The sequence below is a fragment of the Porites lutea genome, chromosome 9, assembly GCF_958299795.1.
Source record: "Porites lutea chromosome 9, jaPorLute2.1, whole genome shotgun sequence".
NCBI classification, from domain to species: domain Eukaryota; kingdom Metazoa; phylum Cnidaria; class Anthozoa; order Scleractinia; family Poritidae; genus Porites; species Porites lutea.
The window spans coordinates 9,451,417-9,471,834 of NC_133209.1; the positions used below are offsets into that span (position 1 = coordinate 9,451,417).

The following is a 20,418-nucleotide window of genomic DNA, read 5'->3' on the forward strand; positions in this document are numbered from 1 at the left end:
GGATGTTCCTTTAAAGACCCTTGGATGTGCAGTCATGAACCTCCAACAAGACGAAACAGTCATTAAAGAACGAGTGTACGTAGTCAGTTGGGCATCCAAGTTGCTTCTGGGGATACCCGCCATCCGAAGTCTTGGTCTTATCCATGAAATCCCTGGGACATACAGTGTTAAAGCTGTCCATCAAATGCCTGATAGCCATCCACTCCAATCAGGGACCAAGGAGGACATTGTCAAGCAGTACCCATCACTTTTTCAAGGCCTTGGCAAATTGGAGGGTGAGCATACAATTCAATTGAAGGAAGGGGCCACACCCTTTTGTTTGACCACTCCCAGGCGAGTACCACTGCCACTAATGAAGCAAGTGCAAGAGGAGATCAAGCGTATGGAACAACTGGACGTTATTGAACCAGTGGATGAGCCGACAGAATGGTGTTCACCGATTGTGGTAGTGCCAAAGGCCGATGGCAGGGTGCGGATATGTGTTGATCTTACCAGGCTTAACCAAGCGGTCCGCCGAGAAGTCTATCAAATGCCAACAGTTGAAGAGACCCTGGGAAGCCTAACAGAAGGCTCAGTCTTCTCCAAACTTGATGCCAACTCAGGGTTTCATCAGATAGTCCTAAACCCAGAAAGTGCCAAGCTAACTACCTTTATCACGCCCTTCGGCCGTTACATGTTCAAGCGTCTTCCCTTCGGCATATCCTCAGCCCCAGAACATTTCCAAAAGAGGATGGACAAAGAACTCTCTGGAATAGAAGGGGTCAAGTGCCGCAAGGATGATATTCTAATCATCGGGAAAGACCAAGGGGAACATGACAAACGACTTAAGCAAGTCCTTGACAGGCTAGTCGAGAGGAAACTAACACTCAACCTTGAGAAGTGTTTATTTTCTCAATCCAGGTTGCCATACTTGGGCCAAATCATTGACAGTGATGGAATCAGGAAAGACCCCTCCAAGATCAAAGCCATCACCGACATGGCAGAACCCCAGAACATTGCAGACCTGAGACGTTTCCTGGGTTTGGTCAACCACCTTATGAAGTTTTGCCCAAATCTGGCTGAGACGACGAAACCCTTAAGAGACTTGCTCAAGAAGGAGAACGCGTGGGTGTGGGGCACAGCCCAACAAGAAGCCTTCCGACAGCTGAAAGTAGACATGGCATCCGACCAAGTTCTTGCACTGTACGATCCAGAGAAGGAGACCGTGGTCTCATCTGATGCCAGCAGTTTTGGCCTTGGTGCGGTTCTCGTGCAGAAGCAGCCGTCCGGTGAAATGAGGCCAGTGGCTTATGCTAGCAGATCAATGACCGAGACAGAGCGTCGTTATGCCCAGATCGAAAAAGAGGCCTTGGCTATCACATGGGCACTTGAACACTGGGCTGAATTCTTGATCAGAATGAGATTTAAAGTGGAAACCGATCACAAGCCATTGATTCCATTGTTTTCCACAAAGCTGATTGACGAGCTACCAGTACGCATACAACGCTTCAGGATGAGACTCATGAGACTTGACTTTGCCATCGCACATGTTCCTGGTAAACTCTTGTACACAGCTGATTCATTGTCTCGATCCCCCCAGGAGGGTAAAGCCCAGGAGCCTAAGTCATGGGACGACCTACATGACGAAGTCGAGTGCTATGTGAATGCTGTATTGGTAACCCTACCTGCCTCCGACCAGCGGTTAGATGAGATACGTTCTGAGTTGAAGAGTGATGACACACTTAAAACTGTGATGCAGTATGTGCAGAATGGATGGCCTGAAGAGAAACGAAGAGTCCACGGGCCAATAGCTAAATACTGGAGTGAACGTGGCAACATCTCCCTCCACGACGGCCTGCTCCTGAGAGGACGACGAATCATTATTCCTCCGAGGCTGCGGGCAGATGTATTAAGGCGTCTTCATGATGGTCATCAAGGAATTACCAAAACACGTGCAAATGCGGCCTCCTCAGTGTGGTGGCCTGGAATCTCCCAAGACATCACAAGAGTCGTGCAGAACTGCGCCATGTGTGAGAAATATCGCTGAGAACGCATTGAGCCAATGAAAGGTACTGAGTTTCCAGAACGACCGTGGAGCAGAGTTGGCGTAGACTTCTTTCAGCACCAGGATAAACATTATCTCCTAGCCGTAGATTACTTTTCAAGAGATGTAGAGATAAGTCAAGTGTCCAAGAATGTAAACTCTGCCCAGACTATCCTGCAACTTAAGAAGATCTTCAGTCGACATGGGATTCCAGACATCTTATTTAGCGACAATGGCCCCCAGTTTGATTCACACGAGTTCACTAACTTTTCCACAGACTGGCAGTTTCAACACATAACATCGTCTCCAAGATACCCCCAGTCCAACGGTGAAGTGGAAAGGGCGGTCCAAACTATGAAGGCGGTCTTGAATAAGAGTAATGACGAATACTTGGCTCTCCTGAATTACAGAGATACTCCATTGCACCACGGTTACTCTCCAGCACAATTGAGCATGGGTCGGAAACTTCGTACAAGAGTCCCCTGTCACCCGGAGGAGCTAAAGCCAGAGACCCCAGACCGTGATCACATCAGAAGGAAAGAGAAGGAGTACCGAGCTAAGATGAAATTCGATTATGACCATAGACACAAAGTAGTAGAGGGAAAGGAACTGTCACCCGGTGACCGCATTTGGATCCCCGATTTAAAAGAGGAAGGAACAGTGATTAAGCCACACGAGAGTCCAAGATCTGTAATCATACAGACCCAAAACGGACAAGTGAGAAGAAACCGCCCGATGACAAGAAGAGTTCTGGTGGGAAGCTCTCCGGTCCCACCCCAGAATGAAGACTATGAGAATCATGAGCCGATACCAACAAGAGAGAGGAACCCAGACGTATCCTCAGCTCCTGGAGCCAGCCAAGAAGACTATGTAGAACTACCTGTCCCTGGGGACCAACCAGCAGTGGACAAGCCCTTGCAGCCTGAACCGATGCTGACACGCCTTAGACCTAGAGGAGCTCTAAGAAGACCGGACAGACTTATCGAACAATGCTAAGATTAGTTTCACTTTAGGACACTGGAGAACTGCGTTGTCCTTATTGACATTTAGTTAACTTAAAAAAAAAAAAGGGAAGATGTAGTAACATGAAGTACTAACTGACCGCTGACCAGCGGTAGAGCTGTCATTAGGGAGAGCTGTATGAATCTATCGTATTAAAGTATGTTGTGTTGATGCTGTCGTCTCTGTATCTCTTCGGACTCAACAAAAGTCCCAGTGTAAGAGATTTTATTGCTAACTATAAAGGGGAATGTTTTGTGTGCTTAATAAAAAAATGATCTTGTTGAAAAAAAATTAATATAGAAAATTATTTTTTAGTAGGGCTGTCTGCCATTTATCTTTTAAAATCAGAGTTGCTTTTAAAATATGAGAAGATCACTGTTATTAACAACATGCAGTTGCTTCATAATGACACAGTGCCGCTATTCGTACAGGACCCGTACACCGACGTGTATTTGCTATGACATACAGGATCAAGTCTCTACTTGAAATTTATATGAAATTTCTAAGTCTCTTGAAATTTCTGATCAACAAATTTCCATGAAAGTGTAAGTCTCTTCAACCACTGTTCCATTTTTAAGGAAAAAATTTCAGTGTTAAATTTTGAAAAGAAGAAAAATTCGATGTGGCAAGATTGAGAACCGATCCAGGAGCGTAGAATCTATAATTCGTAGCCTAACCACTCTACCACGGAGTAGTAACTCGCTGCTAGGTGGAGTTTGATTTTATTCATATAACAACAACCGTTTCGAGTCAGTGCTTAAATAGACCTAATCAGTTTAGTCGGAATCCCGTATGAATAGCAAATACAAGACGATGTACGGGTCCCGTACTTATTTAGCCAGTGCTGGAAATGATCCCACTAGGCACGTACAACTTCTTCTCGGTATCGAAGTGTGTTTTGGTTGAGAGCTAAGATTTTCCCTATTATTCGAGTCCAACCTGATGGATGAGATTGCTTTGTATGGAGTATTTCGGCGAACCTACACAAGCAATATTAGAGTTTTTTTGCCGCATCCGTGGATAGGCTAGTCTGCTACACAGCCGTTTTTAGTGGGGAGGAGCGTTGCGTGACGACACTAAGATCAGACTATGAATAGGCCTGCTGCCTTTTTTAAAAGGTTCCCTCACCTGGGAGAACAATGCAATATTTTCCTCTCACTACTTAACTCTTCTACAGCGTCGGAATAGTACAATTAACTCTGAAAGGGACCACAATTTAAAGCCTTTAAAGACAGACATCTCCACTATCGTGCCGTGATTTGACGCCATGTTTGGTGCTTGAACTGGCGTCCAGACCTCCCCGCTTAGTGACTTACGCGATCACGTGGAGCTTTTGAACCAATAGAAATGGGTAGAAGATCAGTTTTCTTGGTTCGAATCTTTAGGCGGACTTCTGTGCAGTACGACAGTGTTGTGTAAACGGATTGTCTTTGCGATGAATGTATCCGAAAAAAATGTCATTTTCAACGCAAAATATCACTTGTGAGGTTGCTTACATTTGGCTTCTTTCAAATCGACTTCGATTAAACAATGACTCAGCTGGATCGCACATTAAAGAGGAAGGTAAGCTTAATATGTACACAACTCGTGCATGGTTGCTCAACTGAATTCGTCCGGTTGATTTATATGTCTCTGCTAGATTTAGAAGGGTGACTTTTCGGGTGCTGTTTATCGGTTTTCATATGTAGTTTCCATCTTTTTTGTTTATACAGATATGAATGTGGTCTTTCCTTCAAATTGCCTTTGGAATCCTTTGGAATAATTACTACTTCTGGAAGAATTAGAAATCCAAGACTGTACTTCGATGGACTGCTTCGATGTATAAGAAGAAATATCATATTTAGAATTTTCATGCCTGCTACGTAAAAACTATGCAAGAGACCGGATAAATTATAATTGTGGCTGACGCCGTTTTTTCCCAAGGATTAGGTAGGACTTTGCTATAACTAAATACCATAGTGGTTCTGATCGAGGAAATAAGTAGCACTTCCCTTTTTCGTCGCATTAAATAAAGCCATGTTTAAGTCTTACATACTGACGGTTTATGCATTCAAGTATTAGCTTATTTTTTTTCTCTCAATTATGCATCTGTTCGCCTGTTACGTTTCTTAAACACCAGGCCAAGATCCCTTCCTTTATATTAAATCTAAATTTTTCATTTAAGCTACTTCAATATGATTGCTGCATTCTTAACTGCAATGTATATAGTCACAAGTAAACATTAATTTGTTAAGCTACAGTATGTCAAATTTTCCTCCAAAAGCATGTTAAGTTTTGATTGATGTCTTTAAAAAGAGATTTATGCGGTCCTATTATTGATTAAATAAATTGCAGTGGACCAAAATCTGTTATGTTTTCCATTTGATTCACTGGATATTAATTTTAAATGTCTAATTCCTGTGAATTCCATGAAACTCTCTGGAGATCCATGGAATAATCGATGGAGTAGTTTCTATGGAATTGCATGGAACTTTTCCATGGAATTCCATAGAAAATGTCCTAATCCTCCATGGAAAATGTCGATGCAGAAATTTCCATGGAATTCCATGGAAATTGGTGCCCTAATGTTTTCCATGGAATTCCATGGGAAATGTCCTAATCCTCCATGCAAATATTTTCCATGGAAATCTATGGAGAAATTTCCATGGAATTCCATGGAAATTGATGTCCTAATCCTCCATGGAATTCCATGGAGAATTTTCCATGGAAATCCATGGAATTCCATGGAATTCTATGGAGGTTTTTCACACGGGTGGTGTAGTTGCTGTAGTTGCTGTAGTTGCTGTAGTTGCTGTAGTTGCTATAGTTGGTGTAGTTAATGTAGTTGGTGTAGGTGCTGTAGTTGGTGTAGTTTGGTGTAGTAGGTGTAGTTTGGTGTAGTCTGGTGTAGTTTTGTGTAGTTTGGTGTAGTTTGGTTTAGTAGGCTTCGTTTGGTGTAGTTTGGTGTAGTTGGTGTAGTTTGGTGTAGTTTTTGTAGTTTGGTGTAGATTGGTGTAGTAGGTGTAGTGTGGTGTAGTTTGGTGTAGTTTTGTGTAGTTGGTGTAGTTTGGTGTAGTTCGGTGTAGTTTGGTGTAGTAGGTGTAGTTTGTTGTAGGTTGGTGTAGTTTGGTGTAGTTGGTGTAGTTGGTGTAATTTGGTGTAGTTTGGTGTAGTTCGGTGTATTTTGGTGTAATAGGTGTAGTTTGTTGTAGGTTGGTGTAGTTTTGTGTAGTTGGTGTAGTTTGCTGTAGTTGGTGTAGTTTGCTGTAGTTGGTGTAGTTTGGTGTACTTTTGTGTAGTTGGTGTAGTTTGGTTTAGTAGGTTTCGTTTGGTGTACTTTTGTGTAGTAGGTGTAGTTTGCAGGTGTTTGTTTGTAGGTTGGTGTAGTTTTGTGTAGTTGGTGTAGTTTGGTGTAGTTTTGTGTAGTTGGTGTAGTTTTGTATAGTTGGTGTGGTTTGGTGTAGTTTGGTGTAGTAGGTGTAGTTTTGTGTAGTTGGTGTAGTTTGGTGTAGTTTGGTTTAGAAGGTGTTGTTTCGTGTGGTGTTGTGTAGTTGGTTTAGTTTAATGTAGGTGGTGTAGTTTGGTGTAGTTTTGGGTAACAACTACACTAAATACACCAACTACACAAACTACACCAACTGCACATACTACACCAACTACATATACTAAACCAACTACATATACTACACCAACTACAGTAACTACACGAACTACACTAAGTACACCAACTACACATACTACACCAACTACACATACTACACTAACTACAGTAACTACCCTCACTACACCAACTACATATACTACACCAACTACACTTACTAAGCCAACTACAAATACTACACCATGTACAGTAACTACACCAACTACACTAACTTCACCAACTACACTAACTACACCAACTACACTAACTACACCAACTACACCAACTACATATACTACACCAACTACACATACTAAGCCAACTACAAATACTACACCATGTACAGTAACTACACCAACTACACTAACTTCACCAACTACACTAACTACACCAACTACACTAACTACACCAACTACACCAACTACATATACTACACCAACTACACATACTAAACCAACTACACATACTACACCATGTACAGTAACTACACCAACTACACTAACTACACCAACTACACTAACTACACCAACTACACTAACTACACCAACTACAGTGACTACAGCAACTACAGTAACTACACCAACTACACTAACTACAGCAACTACAGCAACTACACCTACTACACCAACTACATATACTACACCAACTACATTAACTACACTAACTACGCCAACTACACCAACTACAGCTACTACACCAACTACACCAACTACAGCTACAACAGGAACTACAGCTACTACATCAACTACAGCAACTACATCAACTACACCAACTACAGCAACTACACCAACTACAGCTACTACACCAACTACATCAACTACAGCTACTACACTAACTACACCAACTACACTTACTACACCAACTACAGCTACTACACCAACAACAGCTACTACAGCAACTACAGCAACTACAGTAACTACATCAACTATACCAACTACATTAACTACGCCAACTACAGCTACTACACCAACTACAGCTACTACAGCAACTACAGTAACTACATCAACTACAGCAACTACACTAGCTACATTAACTACACCAACTACAGCAACTACAACAACTACACCAACTACAGCAACTACAGCAACTACACTAACTACACCTACTACAGGTACTACACCAACTACTGCTACTACACCAACTACAGCTACTACAGTAATTACATCAACTACAGCAACGACACCAACTACATTAACTACACCAACTACAGCAACTACAGCTACTATACCAACTACACTAACTACACCAACTACAGTAACTACAGCAATTACATTAACATTCTCATAGTGGGCTTAGTGGTCACTTAATGTCTCTATATTCGTGACGGTTATCATGAACCCATTACCCAAATGGCGCCGCTGAGCTTCACAACTCGGTAAATTTACGTTGTGGCATAACGGCCGCCGAACTAAACCCGGACTGATGCATGCACGAGTAGTCGCAGACATTTTCGAAAGACAGTGACGAACCATGCTGAAAAATATGAAGGCTCAATCCAAAGTAAGATTTAACAGCAAACTCCTGAAAGATGAACGCTTTGGACGATTCAGCAATCACAGATCGATGTACGCTTTACGAAGATTCAGCAAACGTTTTAAAAGATGAACGCTTTACGAACAATATCAGACCTTAGCAAACCTTTGAAAGATGAACGCCGAGGACACAAGAATCACCACATGAGTTAGCGCGTCAAAGTGAGGCAAAACTTAAGCAAGCGCCTCAAAGCGAGGCAAATGTGTGTCGACGACGACGACGAACGAAAATGCAATCTCAAAAAAACCTCCCTTATTAATTGCACAGGTCACCCAATAATGCACAAAACACCCAACACAAATTAGGGGTTGTGTTCTCGTACCTCGAACGCAATAATAATTATGATTAGTTATATAATCACAATCATAATCATAATAAATAGAACTGAATAAAATAAGTGTAGAGTACAAAACTCATCGTCGTAGACAAATATATCTTTTTTAATCAGTACATTGTTTACTCCGGCAGCCCTCAAGTGCCCACCACAACTGTCACACGGGGTCTCATGGAAAACTACAGACAGAGGAAGCACCGATAAAAAACCTTGTCCAAATGGAGCTAAAGGTTAGTTGATAATTTCATGTAATAGGTCTAGACGCTGTCTAATTTGGAAATAATTGGATAAAAATACAGCTATTTCAAAAAAGGATAAGGGAGATTGTACGACCGAAAGGAACTTTGGTTACGCTGTTTGATATGCAAAATTTGAAAAGTTGCGTTCACCTTACGTAAAAATGAATACACCAACTTTGAACGTAATTGTCTGAGGGTTCTTGACTCCGAAGACAAAATAAGCTCACGCTTTTTTCAATTGAAAGACGTTCCTCGTTTCCTCGTATGGACGGCCTATTGTCTCCGACTTAACAACGCCAGTCACGAGAACTTTAGAAATATAGCGCTCAGGGCTTTTCTTTTAGAGACGCCCAAGAAAAAGAAGCCTCTGCAACTGAATGCTGAAGAACATGGACAAACCAGATAACCCCGCCTTCGAGGGTCTTCACTAAATGGAGCCGGCATCGTTGACTAGCTTAGATAGTTGATTATTTGCCATCAATATTCAGTGGTATCATCTCCGTTCGAAAATTGCCATTTGCCGTTCTCTCCGACAACCTTTTTTGAAATGGGTGTATTTCCTAAAGCAGCTTTAAGTAAAACAATTCCTTGTACGGCTTTTTCGCCTTACCACACGGTAGAAATGATAAAAAGGAACCAGTAGCAATAAATTTAAACAATAAATTTCATGCGAGATGAATTTTAGATGACTTAACTGTAAACCTCACTAATACAAACTGTACAATTGCAGGCTATGAGTATTCAAATTTATTTTAAGGATATTAACCTCCCTCCCACCCCCCAAGTTTATCTAAGGTCTGGATCCGCCCCTGCATTGTTTATGATATCCGAGGCTGGTAGCGAAAGGAAAAAGAAACTTGATTGAAAAGACCTTTACATGTGTCTTGATACTGCAGAGCGAAATGACGCAAATCCTATACACCATTTCATTTCAACACGCGTGTTCTCACGCCTCAGTGTTGGTGTCAAGTGACGCCCTCGTACTAGAGAGCAATCCTTGAAACTCTTGTCAACTTTCCTCCCTTAGGTACTGCGAAGCGAAAATGCTCTTACGATGGAATATGGGAAAATGCCAACTTTTTAAATTGTAGGTCTGCTGAATATAGTAAACTCATTAGCAAGGTATGTAAATCAAGCCTAATTTCAGAGTGCATTTACAATATACTTTGCGTGAGATATTTGAAAAACGTCCAGCTCGGAGACATCCGTGTTATTTTCTTTTTTCTGTTTTTGTGATCTGCACAAAAATAGTTGTTGATGCTGAGTGGACAATGTTTTTTTTTTTGAAATGTTAAGGTGGCTCCGTAATTAATATAAGAGCATTTAGCTGTGACAAATTTGCCGTCGTAACTTTTTCGATTTTAACGCGATGGCTGCGAAACTTTACAAAAAACAACAGATATCATTCCGCAATTAAACGAAATATTCCGATTTCATTGATGGTAAATATTTCTTGAGAAATTAGCGCTTAAAAAGACCCTACTGTACAAAGAAAATCGCGTCTAGTAAAAAATCTTGCTGATATTTTTTACTGAAATTTCTGGTATCGACTTTAATTGATATAATAAATATGCCAAAGGAATTTCAGAAAAATCGTTGGAGCAGAAGTCCGTAACTAAAAGTGGCTCAAAATTCAGCTGTGAAATTGTTTTGGAATTTCAAAAATAAATTACTATCAGGAAGAAGGAGACACCAGTTTGAATTTTCAGGACAAGTAAATTCAGTGATTGCTAATTCTGAAAACAGAAGCCGATTGCCTATCGTGCTATTCTTTAAAAGGTACTTTTCAGTTTTAGAAGCACTATAAATTGCTCCAAACTTTGCTTTGACGTCGAATGACTTGTTCCTCGACATTTTTAAAATATCCCCTGGCAGTTTTGGTTCAAACTCCTGCTACATACATTTTGATGTATTGCAATGCATCCTCAACGGCTTTTCCTGCTGTACGTTGTTTCCAATTCAGGAAAAAGGTATTGGGATTGCAAGCTACCTTGTATGGAAGCTCAGATAGAACTGTCCAGCACCTTTGTTTATGACCAGAAAATAAGCACGAGCGGCAGCTCTGCGAGGAATTCGCACCTCAGCCAGGGGGGACGAATGACAATGATGCCCATGTCTGTGAACCGATCTGTATAAACATGTATTGCAGAGCAAAACATAATAATCAAGAAAAAAAATACCCATTCATTGAAGGAAGGAGTAACAAAAATTTCAGAGTTGTAAATTTATTCACGGGCAGTATTTTTGCGATAATTTTATTTTGCACTGTGATGTTATTCGGTTCACAGGCATGGTCATCATTGTCGTTCGTCCCCCCTAGGTGAGGTGCGAATTCCTCGCAGAACTGCCGCTCGTGCTGATTTTGTAGTCATAAACAAAGGTGCTGGAGAGTTCTATCTGAGCTCTGATACGAGGTAGCGTCCAATCTCAATACTTTTTTCCTGAATTGGAAGCAACGAACAGCAGTAAAAGTCGTTGAAATTGCATTGCAATACATCAAAATGAATGCAGCAGGAGTTTGAGCCAAAACTGCCAAGGGATATTTTAAAACTGTCGAAGAACAAGTCATTCTACTTCAGAGCAAGGTTTGGAGCAATTTATAGTGCTTCTAAAACTAAAAAGTACCTTTTAAAGGATAGCACGATAGGCAATCGGCTTTTGTTTTAAGAATTAGTAAACATTGAAATTACTTGTCCCGAAAATTCAAACTGGTGGCTCCTTCTCCCTGATAGTAATTTATTTTTGAAATTCCAAAACAATTTCACAGCTGAATTTTGAGCCACTTTTAGTTACGGACTTCTGCTCCTACGATTTTTCTGAAATTCCTCTGGCATATTTATTATATCAATGAAAGCCGATACCAGAAATTTCAGTAAAAAATATCAGCAAATTTTTTTACTAGACGCGATTTTCTTTGAACAGTAGGGTCCTTTTAAGCGCTAATTTCTCAAGAAATAGTTACCATCAATGAAATCGGAATATTTCGTATTATTGCCGAATGATATCTGTTTCTGTTTGCAAAGTTTCGCAGCCATCGCGTTAAAAACCAAAAAGTTATGACGGAAAATTTGTCACAGCAAAATGCTCTAGTATTAATTACGGAGCCACCTTAACTATAAAATATGACAGGATGGCGTTGGTAAACATAGAAAAGCTTCACACGCTTACAATGCAACGTTGGCTTCAGTTATTTGTTTGCAGAAGTTGTACTTCAACTTACTGGCCTGGTATGCCGTTTCTTCGCTTATCATATTGGCGATTACATCAAATTCCTATCACTCGTGACTTAAAAAAGGTTCTGCTTTGCTTCTTATTTTTGCACGTTCTCGACTTTGCGCTTACAATTTCCTTCCGAAAAAGCTGAGTTCTACTTTTCTATTGAAAACTTGCGTTACATTACGTTAAATGACAATTACATCTTAGTACATTACACCACAAAACTTACCGCGAAAGTAACTAGTACGCACACTCAGTTGTTAAAACTCGCATGACGTTATATACAGTCGACTCTCTCTTAATGGACACCTCTATAAGACGGACACCTCTGTAAAACAGACACTTATAGTTGGCCCCTGCCTTTCTTTACTCCCTTTATTTGACTTTCCATAAGACGGACACCTCTCTAAGACGGACTCTTAGTGCCTGTCCCAAAGGTGTCCGCCTTAGAGAGAGTTGACTGTAATTGTTGCCGTGAGCTAGAGGGAGAACTAATATTCAAAAGAACACTGATTCCGTCTGATCTAGATTACACACATTACTGTGGAAAAGAGTAACCCACCTCTTATAAATTGTGTCCATTTTGATTGTTTTAATACATGTAAACTTTTCTGTTTCATACGTACTCTTTTTTTTTTTTTTTTTTGCTTTTAGATGAACGCTATTGCCAGTGGATCTTCAAACCTTACTGTCCCCCAAGTTCTAGCTCAACTGAAAAATGTAACTAAACCGATCATAAATTCCCCAGAAAGGCCATCACAGATTTACGGAAGGGATTTAATTGCAGCAGTGGAAATCCTAGCTCAAATAACACAGTATAGCAAACACCGCAACGTGAGTTCTAAGGAAGATTTCCAGAATATTGCACACGTGGCCAGTAATTTGTTAGAACCAGTAAATAGCCGCACTTGGATGGCCCTGGACAAGGTAATTCGGCTGTTATGATTTATCAGAGACACATCAGTAAACTTTAATCAAAATCGCTGTTGTCGGCGGACGCGAAGTCCATCAGTGATAACTAGGGGCATTTAAAGAAATACATCGTGCTAGCTGGGGACGTCCTATAACTTGCTAGATTTTGGCGTAGTCGAGAAAGTCTCTGTGTGAACCGAGTATGATGTTTGTTGAGCATGCGCTGCTTGTTGCTGGGATACGCTTTTGAACTTAGGACTACACAGTAATTGGCGAGGGATTGGTGTAGTGGGCTCTTTTACGAAGATCGATTGAATAGAAACGGATGCTCGCGGTCAGAAAACCACTTTAACGACGTAGAAGATCAAGATTTAGTTGTCTAGAAGTTCGGGTTTCGGCGACCTCAAAGACGTGCCTAGATTCAGGCAGAGCCTCCTTTTCTCCTTCTCACCCAAGATGCCACAAAGAATCCCTGCTTGCTTCATGACTAAGAAATATTACTAGCTAATAGACATACCCAGTGGTCAAACATGCTAGTCTGCAATTAACTTGAGATCAATTACCCCTACAAAGTTCAATGATACAAGCTTTTGGTTTTGTTTGTTTGCTTTTTTCGTTTTTTGTAAACCCAGTGAAACTCGTTGGCACAATCAAGATTAGGCCATTTTACCCATGCGCAAAAAAAAAAAGAGTTTCAAGAATAGCAAAATGCTTTAAGACGGTCATATAACTTTAAAATCCTAGTGTAGTGTTTAGTTAAATCCATGATGGTGGCCATATTGAATGACGTCACAGGTAGCTAATAGCACCTAAACAATCAAAGTTTTCTTGATACCTACCACCAAGGAAAACAAAATTATATCTACTCTAATATTTTGAGTGACCTGTACGTGAGATCTCCGTTAATGTTAGAACAAGATTAAAGTCAGTATTCTTCTAACGTCTAAGTCTTTTTTTTTCTGCCATTAGGCCCATAAAAACAAGAGTCTAATCCTACTCTCAACATTGGATAGTTATGGAATGGAAGTCCCTCTCTCATGTGAGATGTCTGGAAAACCCAACTCGGTGGAAGCCAAAAACCTTCTGATGATGATTGAAGATCGGAATTGTTCGGTTTCGGTATGGAGATCAAGATTTTGTTCTGACAAATTTTTTTCTGTTGAGGCAACCAACGAAAAGTCAGTTGAATGTACAAATCAGTGTTTTTAGCGTTGGGAATTTGTAGATATTTTAATAAAAATATAGATATAAAGATGAGAACCAGAATGGAAATAATAATAATGATATTAGGAAGCACCTTTGCCGAGAGGTCAGCGCTTTGGACTCGCAATCCGGTGGTCTCGAGTTCGAGTCCCCTTCTGGCGACTTGCTGGATTTCTTCTCGGTCGTCCCGAGTTTAAAACCTCGACCACTTTTGCAAATTAAAAGCCAACTGGTTGAATCTGCTGCCAGTTGGGTTTTGTATTTGAATTACTTGTTTCTAAATATTTAAGCGGAGTGCCTATAAACGAGCTGGATAAGCTAAAAAAAAAAACGAGCCTTGTTTTTAATATTAATGATTTTACTCTTTTCATGCAGAGATCAAGAGGCAACGACAGTTATATTTCATACAGTAACACTACAATCTATTTACCTTCAACCGTCTTTTCATCTCCAAACTCCCGGGCTGTAACTGTCATATATCTTACGTTAAACGACATTCTAGCACTCCCAAAGGAAAATGCAGACGAGGATGACAAGCGCATTTTAGCCGATACTACGATCGTCTCTACAGTAGTTCGTCCCAAGCCTCCAGCTGTCTTACGTGACCCCGTCAAGATTGTGCTAAAGAACCGAAAGGTACACGAAATTAGATTTTATTTTTTCATAAGTGGAGTATACCTATAATCGTTCACCTTTTATCTTTCAACTCGAACACAAAGAGGTTGTTGATTGGTGTAACTATTTTAAACAAAGACAGTGCACCTTTGGCCTTTCATACCAGGGTTTTAGTGTGTTTAATCAAATGGTGACGGGTGAAATTAGGGAGTAATTTCATTTGCGTTTTGTCCAAATTCTAATAATTTTATAATTTGGGCAAAACGCAAGTGAAAACATTCCCTAATTTCAGGGGTGAACCATTGGATTTATTACCTATTAATATCATGGATGACAACGTTCACAATCGTAGGTTTTTGGCTAGTTTATAAAATTGAATATCGATCGAGAACTCCACAGCGCTTTAAAAGTTTGGCTTAAGTTCAGAATTTTCAGAATTTTCGAAAAGAAAAAAAACCTAATAGAATTCTTCTTGATAAACCCTTTCGTGTGTTTATATAGGTGTTTCTTAAATGTCTTTTAATGCCCAGAAATCTTCATTCACAAGATTTTAAAACTTTGCCGCCTGCTAGCCGCCATCTTGGCACTGACACGTAATCGGAACGTTGCCATGGCAATTTTGTAATTTCACATGTGAAATTATATATTAACCCTGAAATTTCGCCCCATGATATTAGTAAAATAAGTAACCAGCGTGGGGGACAGGGAAATTTGGAGAATTGTGCGTACCTCTGAAAAACATTCTGGCGACGCCAGTGGATATTTATACTGTTTGCGTAAATTCTTTAATTTATTTTTTGTTGTTGTTGTTTCTAGTTGTTGTTGTAAGCTTTTAGCAAACCTTTTGTAAAAAGCCATGGAATTGAAAAGTCTGACAAATTTTCTGCTTTTATTTAATCGCTGAAAGGTGAACACTACTTCACGAAAACGGTGCGTATTTTGGCGGCCCGACGAAGCAGCCATCTGGGGAACAAGCGGTTGTACACTTGTGCCCAGTGAATCGAACGCGTCCTTCACAACATGTAAATGCAATCATCTTACAATCTTTGCGGCCCTTGTGGATCCATACGGAAGACCGGTACGTTAATAGCAAAAGAAAGATATATATTCTAATCAAGATATTCAAGGATTAAACCATATTCGAGACCTTGACAAATGAATTTGGTGTGTTTTTAAGCTGACCCTACAATGAATGGTGCAATGACATCATATGACTGGCATCCATTTTGAAGTCGCCATATAGACCTCTTTCATAATGGCGGATCATTAATAAGTAAATTCTTTTTTGAGTATGACGAGTAAGCCTTTTTGACCTCATTCGCATTAGCATTAGCAAAACACAAAAATCGGAATTGTCACTTACTTTTTAACGTATAAAAGAATAATTAAATGGGCTGCTAATATGAAAGAGGTCTTTTAGATATCCTGGGTTGCAAGAAGCGTCAATTGCCATAATTAAATACTGTCAATCCTTTATGTGCGACCATTTCTCGTAAGCTGGTAAGCGACCACTCATCCTAAGTGACCACCCTAATTCAGTTTAAGCATTACAATTGCAACGTCTCCTGAGCATTATCTCAGTTTTTCTATGCGAGCGCCTCTTTTAATAAAACGCCGTTAAAAATTGCATTTGAATATAATTAACTGAACTCGCCAAGTCTTCATTTTACTATAAGGTAATATTAAACAACGGAATCTGAAGGACTATTCCATGGGGCGTTTCTAAAACGCTGTAAAACACATTCTGCACATATTCGCGTCTGCCTTCAAATTTCGCCATTGCATTGTGTCCTGCAGTCTTTTCACTGAGATCTATAAGTACAACAAGTACCTGGGCGAAGCACTAATTAAAAGTAGCAAATAGGTTTTTCATACCACAGAAACTGAGATACGCTTCGGCCAATTAAATCTATTATTAGTTGGGAGGGGTAAATTTCCTGCCATTTTGATGCAAAACGAAACTGCAAATTACACATTCAAGTACAGCATAAACAGGGCTATCATACGGTATGCGTCATCTCGTTACTAAAGGAAATTTTTCAAAACGGACAACCTAAGCAGTAACAGGATTTAGTCACTATCCTACCCGGCCTTTTCTTTTGGCTAAAATCTTTCTAAGAGCGGTATTTGGCTTGTAAAAAAGTGCCTTCAGTAACATAGATGTAGCTAACAACCAGATTTTATCTTAATACATGTCACAGGAAAAAGGAAGCCACAAGGAAGCCCTGGAAATCATTTCCATTGTTGGTTGTTCCATTTCTTTGGTAGCTGTAATTCTTACCATCATTTTGTTGACCTGCTTTTCCCGACCACTTGAGGCAGGAGTTAAAGTGCTCATTAACTTGTGTGCTGCAATTGCAATCACCTGCGTGCTGGTAATATTTGAAGGATTGGCAAGAAGGAAGGTGGGCGGCGCATTTAAATCGTTTAAGAAATAAGGTGGTTCGTAGTTAATAACATGCCAAATAATAGGTTTAGGCGGAATATGTTAGTAGGCATCGTACACTGTAGTTTCATTTAAGTTAGACAATTCAGCAGTTAAATTTCGGGAAAAAACAAACAAACAAACAAAACAAAACACAAAGGATTGTAAGTATGTGTGTAATTATGTTCATCTAATCCTATTGGCGGTATTTTACTCTACTTGAATATGGTTAGGAACCATTTGATAGTTACAAACTAACGCCATAATAAATCAGTATACAAGAACACGAAACAGTTCAATTTTGTTCTTCCCAGCCAAAGTTTCTATCCTTTGTTGTTTATTAATCGTCTTTAGATTGAAGGGTAAGTGATTGGATTGATTCTCCAGGAAAGGTGAAGCTTGCTATAATGATTTTTTGTTTTATGACTCCTAGGCTGTTTGTCCTGTAGTGGCCGGGTTATTGCATTACTTCGCACTGGCTTTATTCTCGTGGATGCTTTGTGAGGGTATATTACATTACCTTAAGGTCGTTAAACCGCTGAAATATGGCTTTGCCGTTGACGACTACGTGAAGTACTTTTACATGTGTGGATGGGGTGAGTTTCTAAAAGCTGTTTAATCTACGTCCCTGCAAGAACAACCCAAATTATCAAATTTTGTGTTTCTCATTTCATGTCCTTAATAACCTAAGGGAAAGTTCATTTAATATGACAAGGGGGGGGGGGGGGGATGAAGATATTGAAACTCGAAGGTTGAAATTTGAGCAGCCCCCCTCGCTAGCGGTTCAATTTTTTAGGAGCCCCCTCTTTGGTAGTCGAAAAAATTTCAGAGCCCCCCCCCCCCCCCCTCCTCCTTCAATTCCTTTGCTCCCCTGAAAAAAGATTGCTAGACTGTATTAAATATATTTACCGTTATTGTCTTCAATGGTTTATACTATGACAAACTTGAGATACAGTTGTGATACAATTTTCTAAAGCATTTTTGGGATGAACAAGAGTGTAATAATTACTGAGACTACATTTGTTATATCTGTAAACCACGTGATATAGCTGAGTTGCACAGGTCATTAAATTGTTGAGTTGAAAACCATCCGATCTGTATGATGATGTCATGTGTTGGTTTTGAAGTATACAAATTTTCGGAGCCCCCCCTCCTAGCGCAACAATTTTTTCAGAGCCCCCCCTTCGGGTGTCTAAAAATTTTCGGAGCCCCCCCTCAATATCTTCATCCCCCCCCCCCCCCCCTTGTCATATTAAATGAACTTTCCCTAATGTTTTCATTATAGATTTTAATTGATCATGAAAGAATGCATTAAGAAAACAACTTCTTAACCCTCGGACGTACACGCTAGGTCATACCCCCACCGAGGTACATAGTGGGGAGGGAGTTGATGGAACCTCCCCCTTTGAGTTTTTGATACGTTGCAGTATTTCGAAACGATTTCGCTGCTGGAGGTCTGTGACGTCACCAAACATGGTTACCATATTGGCCGCCATCTTGGATATTTTCAATTCTAAGAAATTAGGTAAAAACAGTGAGAATTAATATTTTTTGCGCTCAACATGTAAAATAATACAAAAATAGTTACTTTGCATCGTTTTATCCACAAGCGTTACTTTTATTCCTGAAAGAGGTTGAAAAAAGATGCATTTTCACTCAAAAATGGCTTGACCACCTCCTACTTATGACTTATGACGTCATATTGCGTAACCATAGTTGCCGACCACCACTAAACTTTTTTCAAAATGCGAGCGAGGAATAAACGAACAGCTACAGAATGCTTCAAGTGTTGATGTTTTTATCGTCTAGGAAAAATTCAGAAAACCTTAGGGGTGTACGTCTCAGGGTTTAAAAAAGCATTTTAAACAAAATGCGATTTTTTTTTTTTAGATTATTTTGAGGCTAGTTAAAAAAAAAATTGTAAGTTACGATGCACTCAATTTAAACCAGACTTTTAACTTCACACCAACCTTTGCAGCTGGCTATCAGGACTACTCCTTAGGAGATCCAACCTGACCTTGTGACTTTGTTAGCTGTGTTTGTCTTGAGATGGAACTTGTAGAAGTGATTGTGAAAAAGGGTCCAGGAAAGACCGATGTAGATAAATATAATTATCCAAGAGATCGGAGGGATTAAAGAAGCAAGCAAGAAGCAACATGACCATACATGACCACTATACTAGGTGAGGTGAAATAATCCCTCTTATAATTTTGCTTCAGGCTTCCCAGCCATCATAGTTTCCATTTCCTTGGCTGTCACTCAAGCAAATGGTTACGGCAGCAAGGCAACCTGCTGGCTTGATGTTAAGAGTGGATTGATTTGGACGTTTATTGGGCCAACTTTGTTCGTTATTTTGGTTAGTATAAAAGATATTGTCTATGGTGTACTACAATAACAATATTATTAATCACTAATCAAGTGACTTTATACTAGTAATTAATGATTCAGAATTTCATATATTGTTGCATTTCCAAATGTACCACCTATATGATACTTTAATTACATACATTTTCTTTTTACGAAAAAAAAAAAGATGTTTAAAGAGACCAAACTAATCAAACTGCTTTCTATTTTGTTTGACAGATAAATTGTGTAGTTTTATACCTGGTTATGCGTAAGATAATGAAACCGGTGAAGGGAAAAGTAGAGGAGAAAACGCAGGTCACAAAATTAAAGGCTGGAGTAAGAGTCTCCATGGCCATTCTTCCTTTGGTCGGAATCACCTGGGTGTTTGGAATTCTTAGCTTTAGTTCTTATACCATCGCGTTCAAGTACATATTCGCCATCTTCAATTCTCTTCAGGGGCTGATGATCTTTATTTTTCATTGTGCCCTTAACGGCAAGGTAGGTACTAATCTTGAAGTGCCATGTTATTATGATTAATAATATACACGAAAATATTACTCAATTCTGATTGGCTGAGAAAGGAGTGCAGTTCTTCTGTAACACGAGTAAAAAACTTGTAACACGAGTGCAAATTGCAAATATGGTTTCTGATTGGCTGAAAACACAAAAAAAAACACCAAGAACCAATCAGATTAGAGCTGTTTTCACGACAAACAAGCTACTTATAACAGACTACGCTAAAGTAAAAAAAGTAAAGAATAACGGTTGCAACAACAAGCAAACCATGACAGCTACACTTTTCAGCAATTTAAATGAACAAGGATACAAGTTTTCCATGATATACAACAGGGATTTCAAGTCACGTACGTTATTTGTTGGTGTTCAACAAGGTGTCCGGTTGCTCTCTTTAAGTCTTTTGTGGAGCGAAGACCTCTATTAAAACATCCATGC

General features: G+C 39.8%; 1 protein-coding gene across 1 annotated transcript in view; it reads left to right on the forward strand.

Moving 5' to 3' along the window:
- Positions 1–20,418, forward strand: part of LOC140947335 (adhesion G protein-coupled receptor L1-like) — a 36,741-nt gene that overhangs the window by 13,338 nt on the left and 2,985 nt on the right. Inside the window, exons 7-16 of the mRNA XM_073396404.1 lie at positions 8,646–8,741; positions 9,778–9,872; positions 12,621–12,893; positions 13,848–13,997; positions 14,457–14,717; positions 15,604–15,774; positions 16,898–17,101; positions 17,555–17,717; positions 19,341–19,477; positions 19,705–19,965. Of these exons, the coding sequence (XP_073252505.1) occupies positions 8,646–8,741; positions 9,778–9,872; positions 12,621–12,893; positions 13,848–13,997; positions 14,457–14,717; positions 15,604–15,774; positions 16,898–17,101; positions 17,555–17,717; positions 19,341–19,477; positions 19,705–19,965 (1,811 nt within the window). The remainder of the gene's footprint in view (positions 1–8,645; positions 8,742–9,777; positions 9,873–12,620; positions 12,894–13,847; positions 13,998–14,456; positions 14,718–15,603; positions 15,775–16,897; positions 17,102–17,554; positions 17,718–19,340; positions 19,478–19,704; positions 19,966–20,418) is intronic.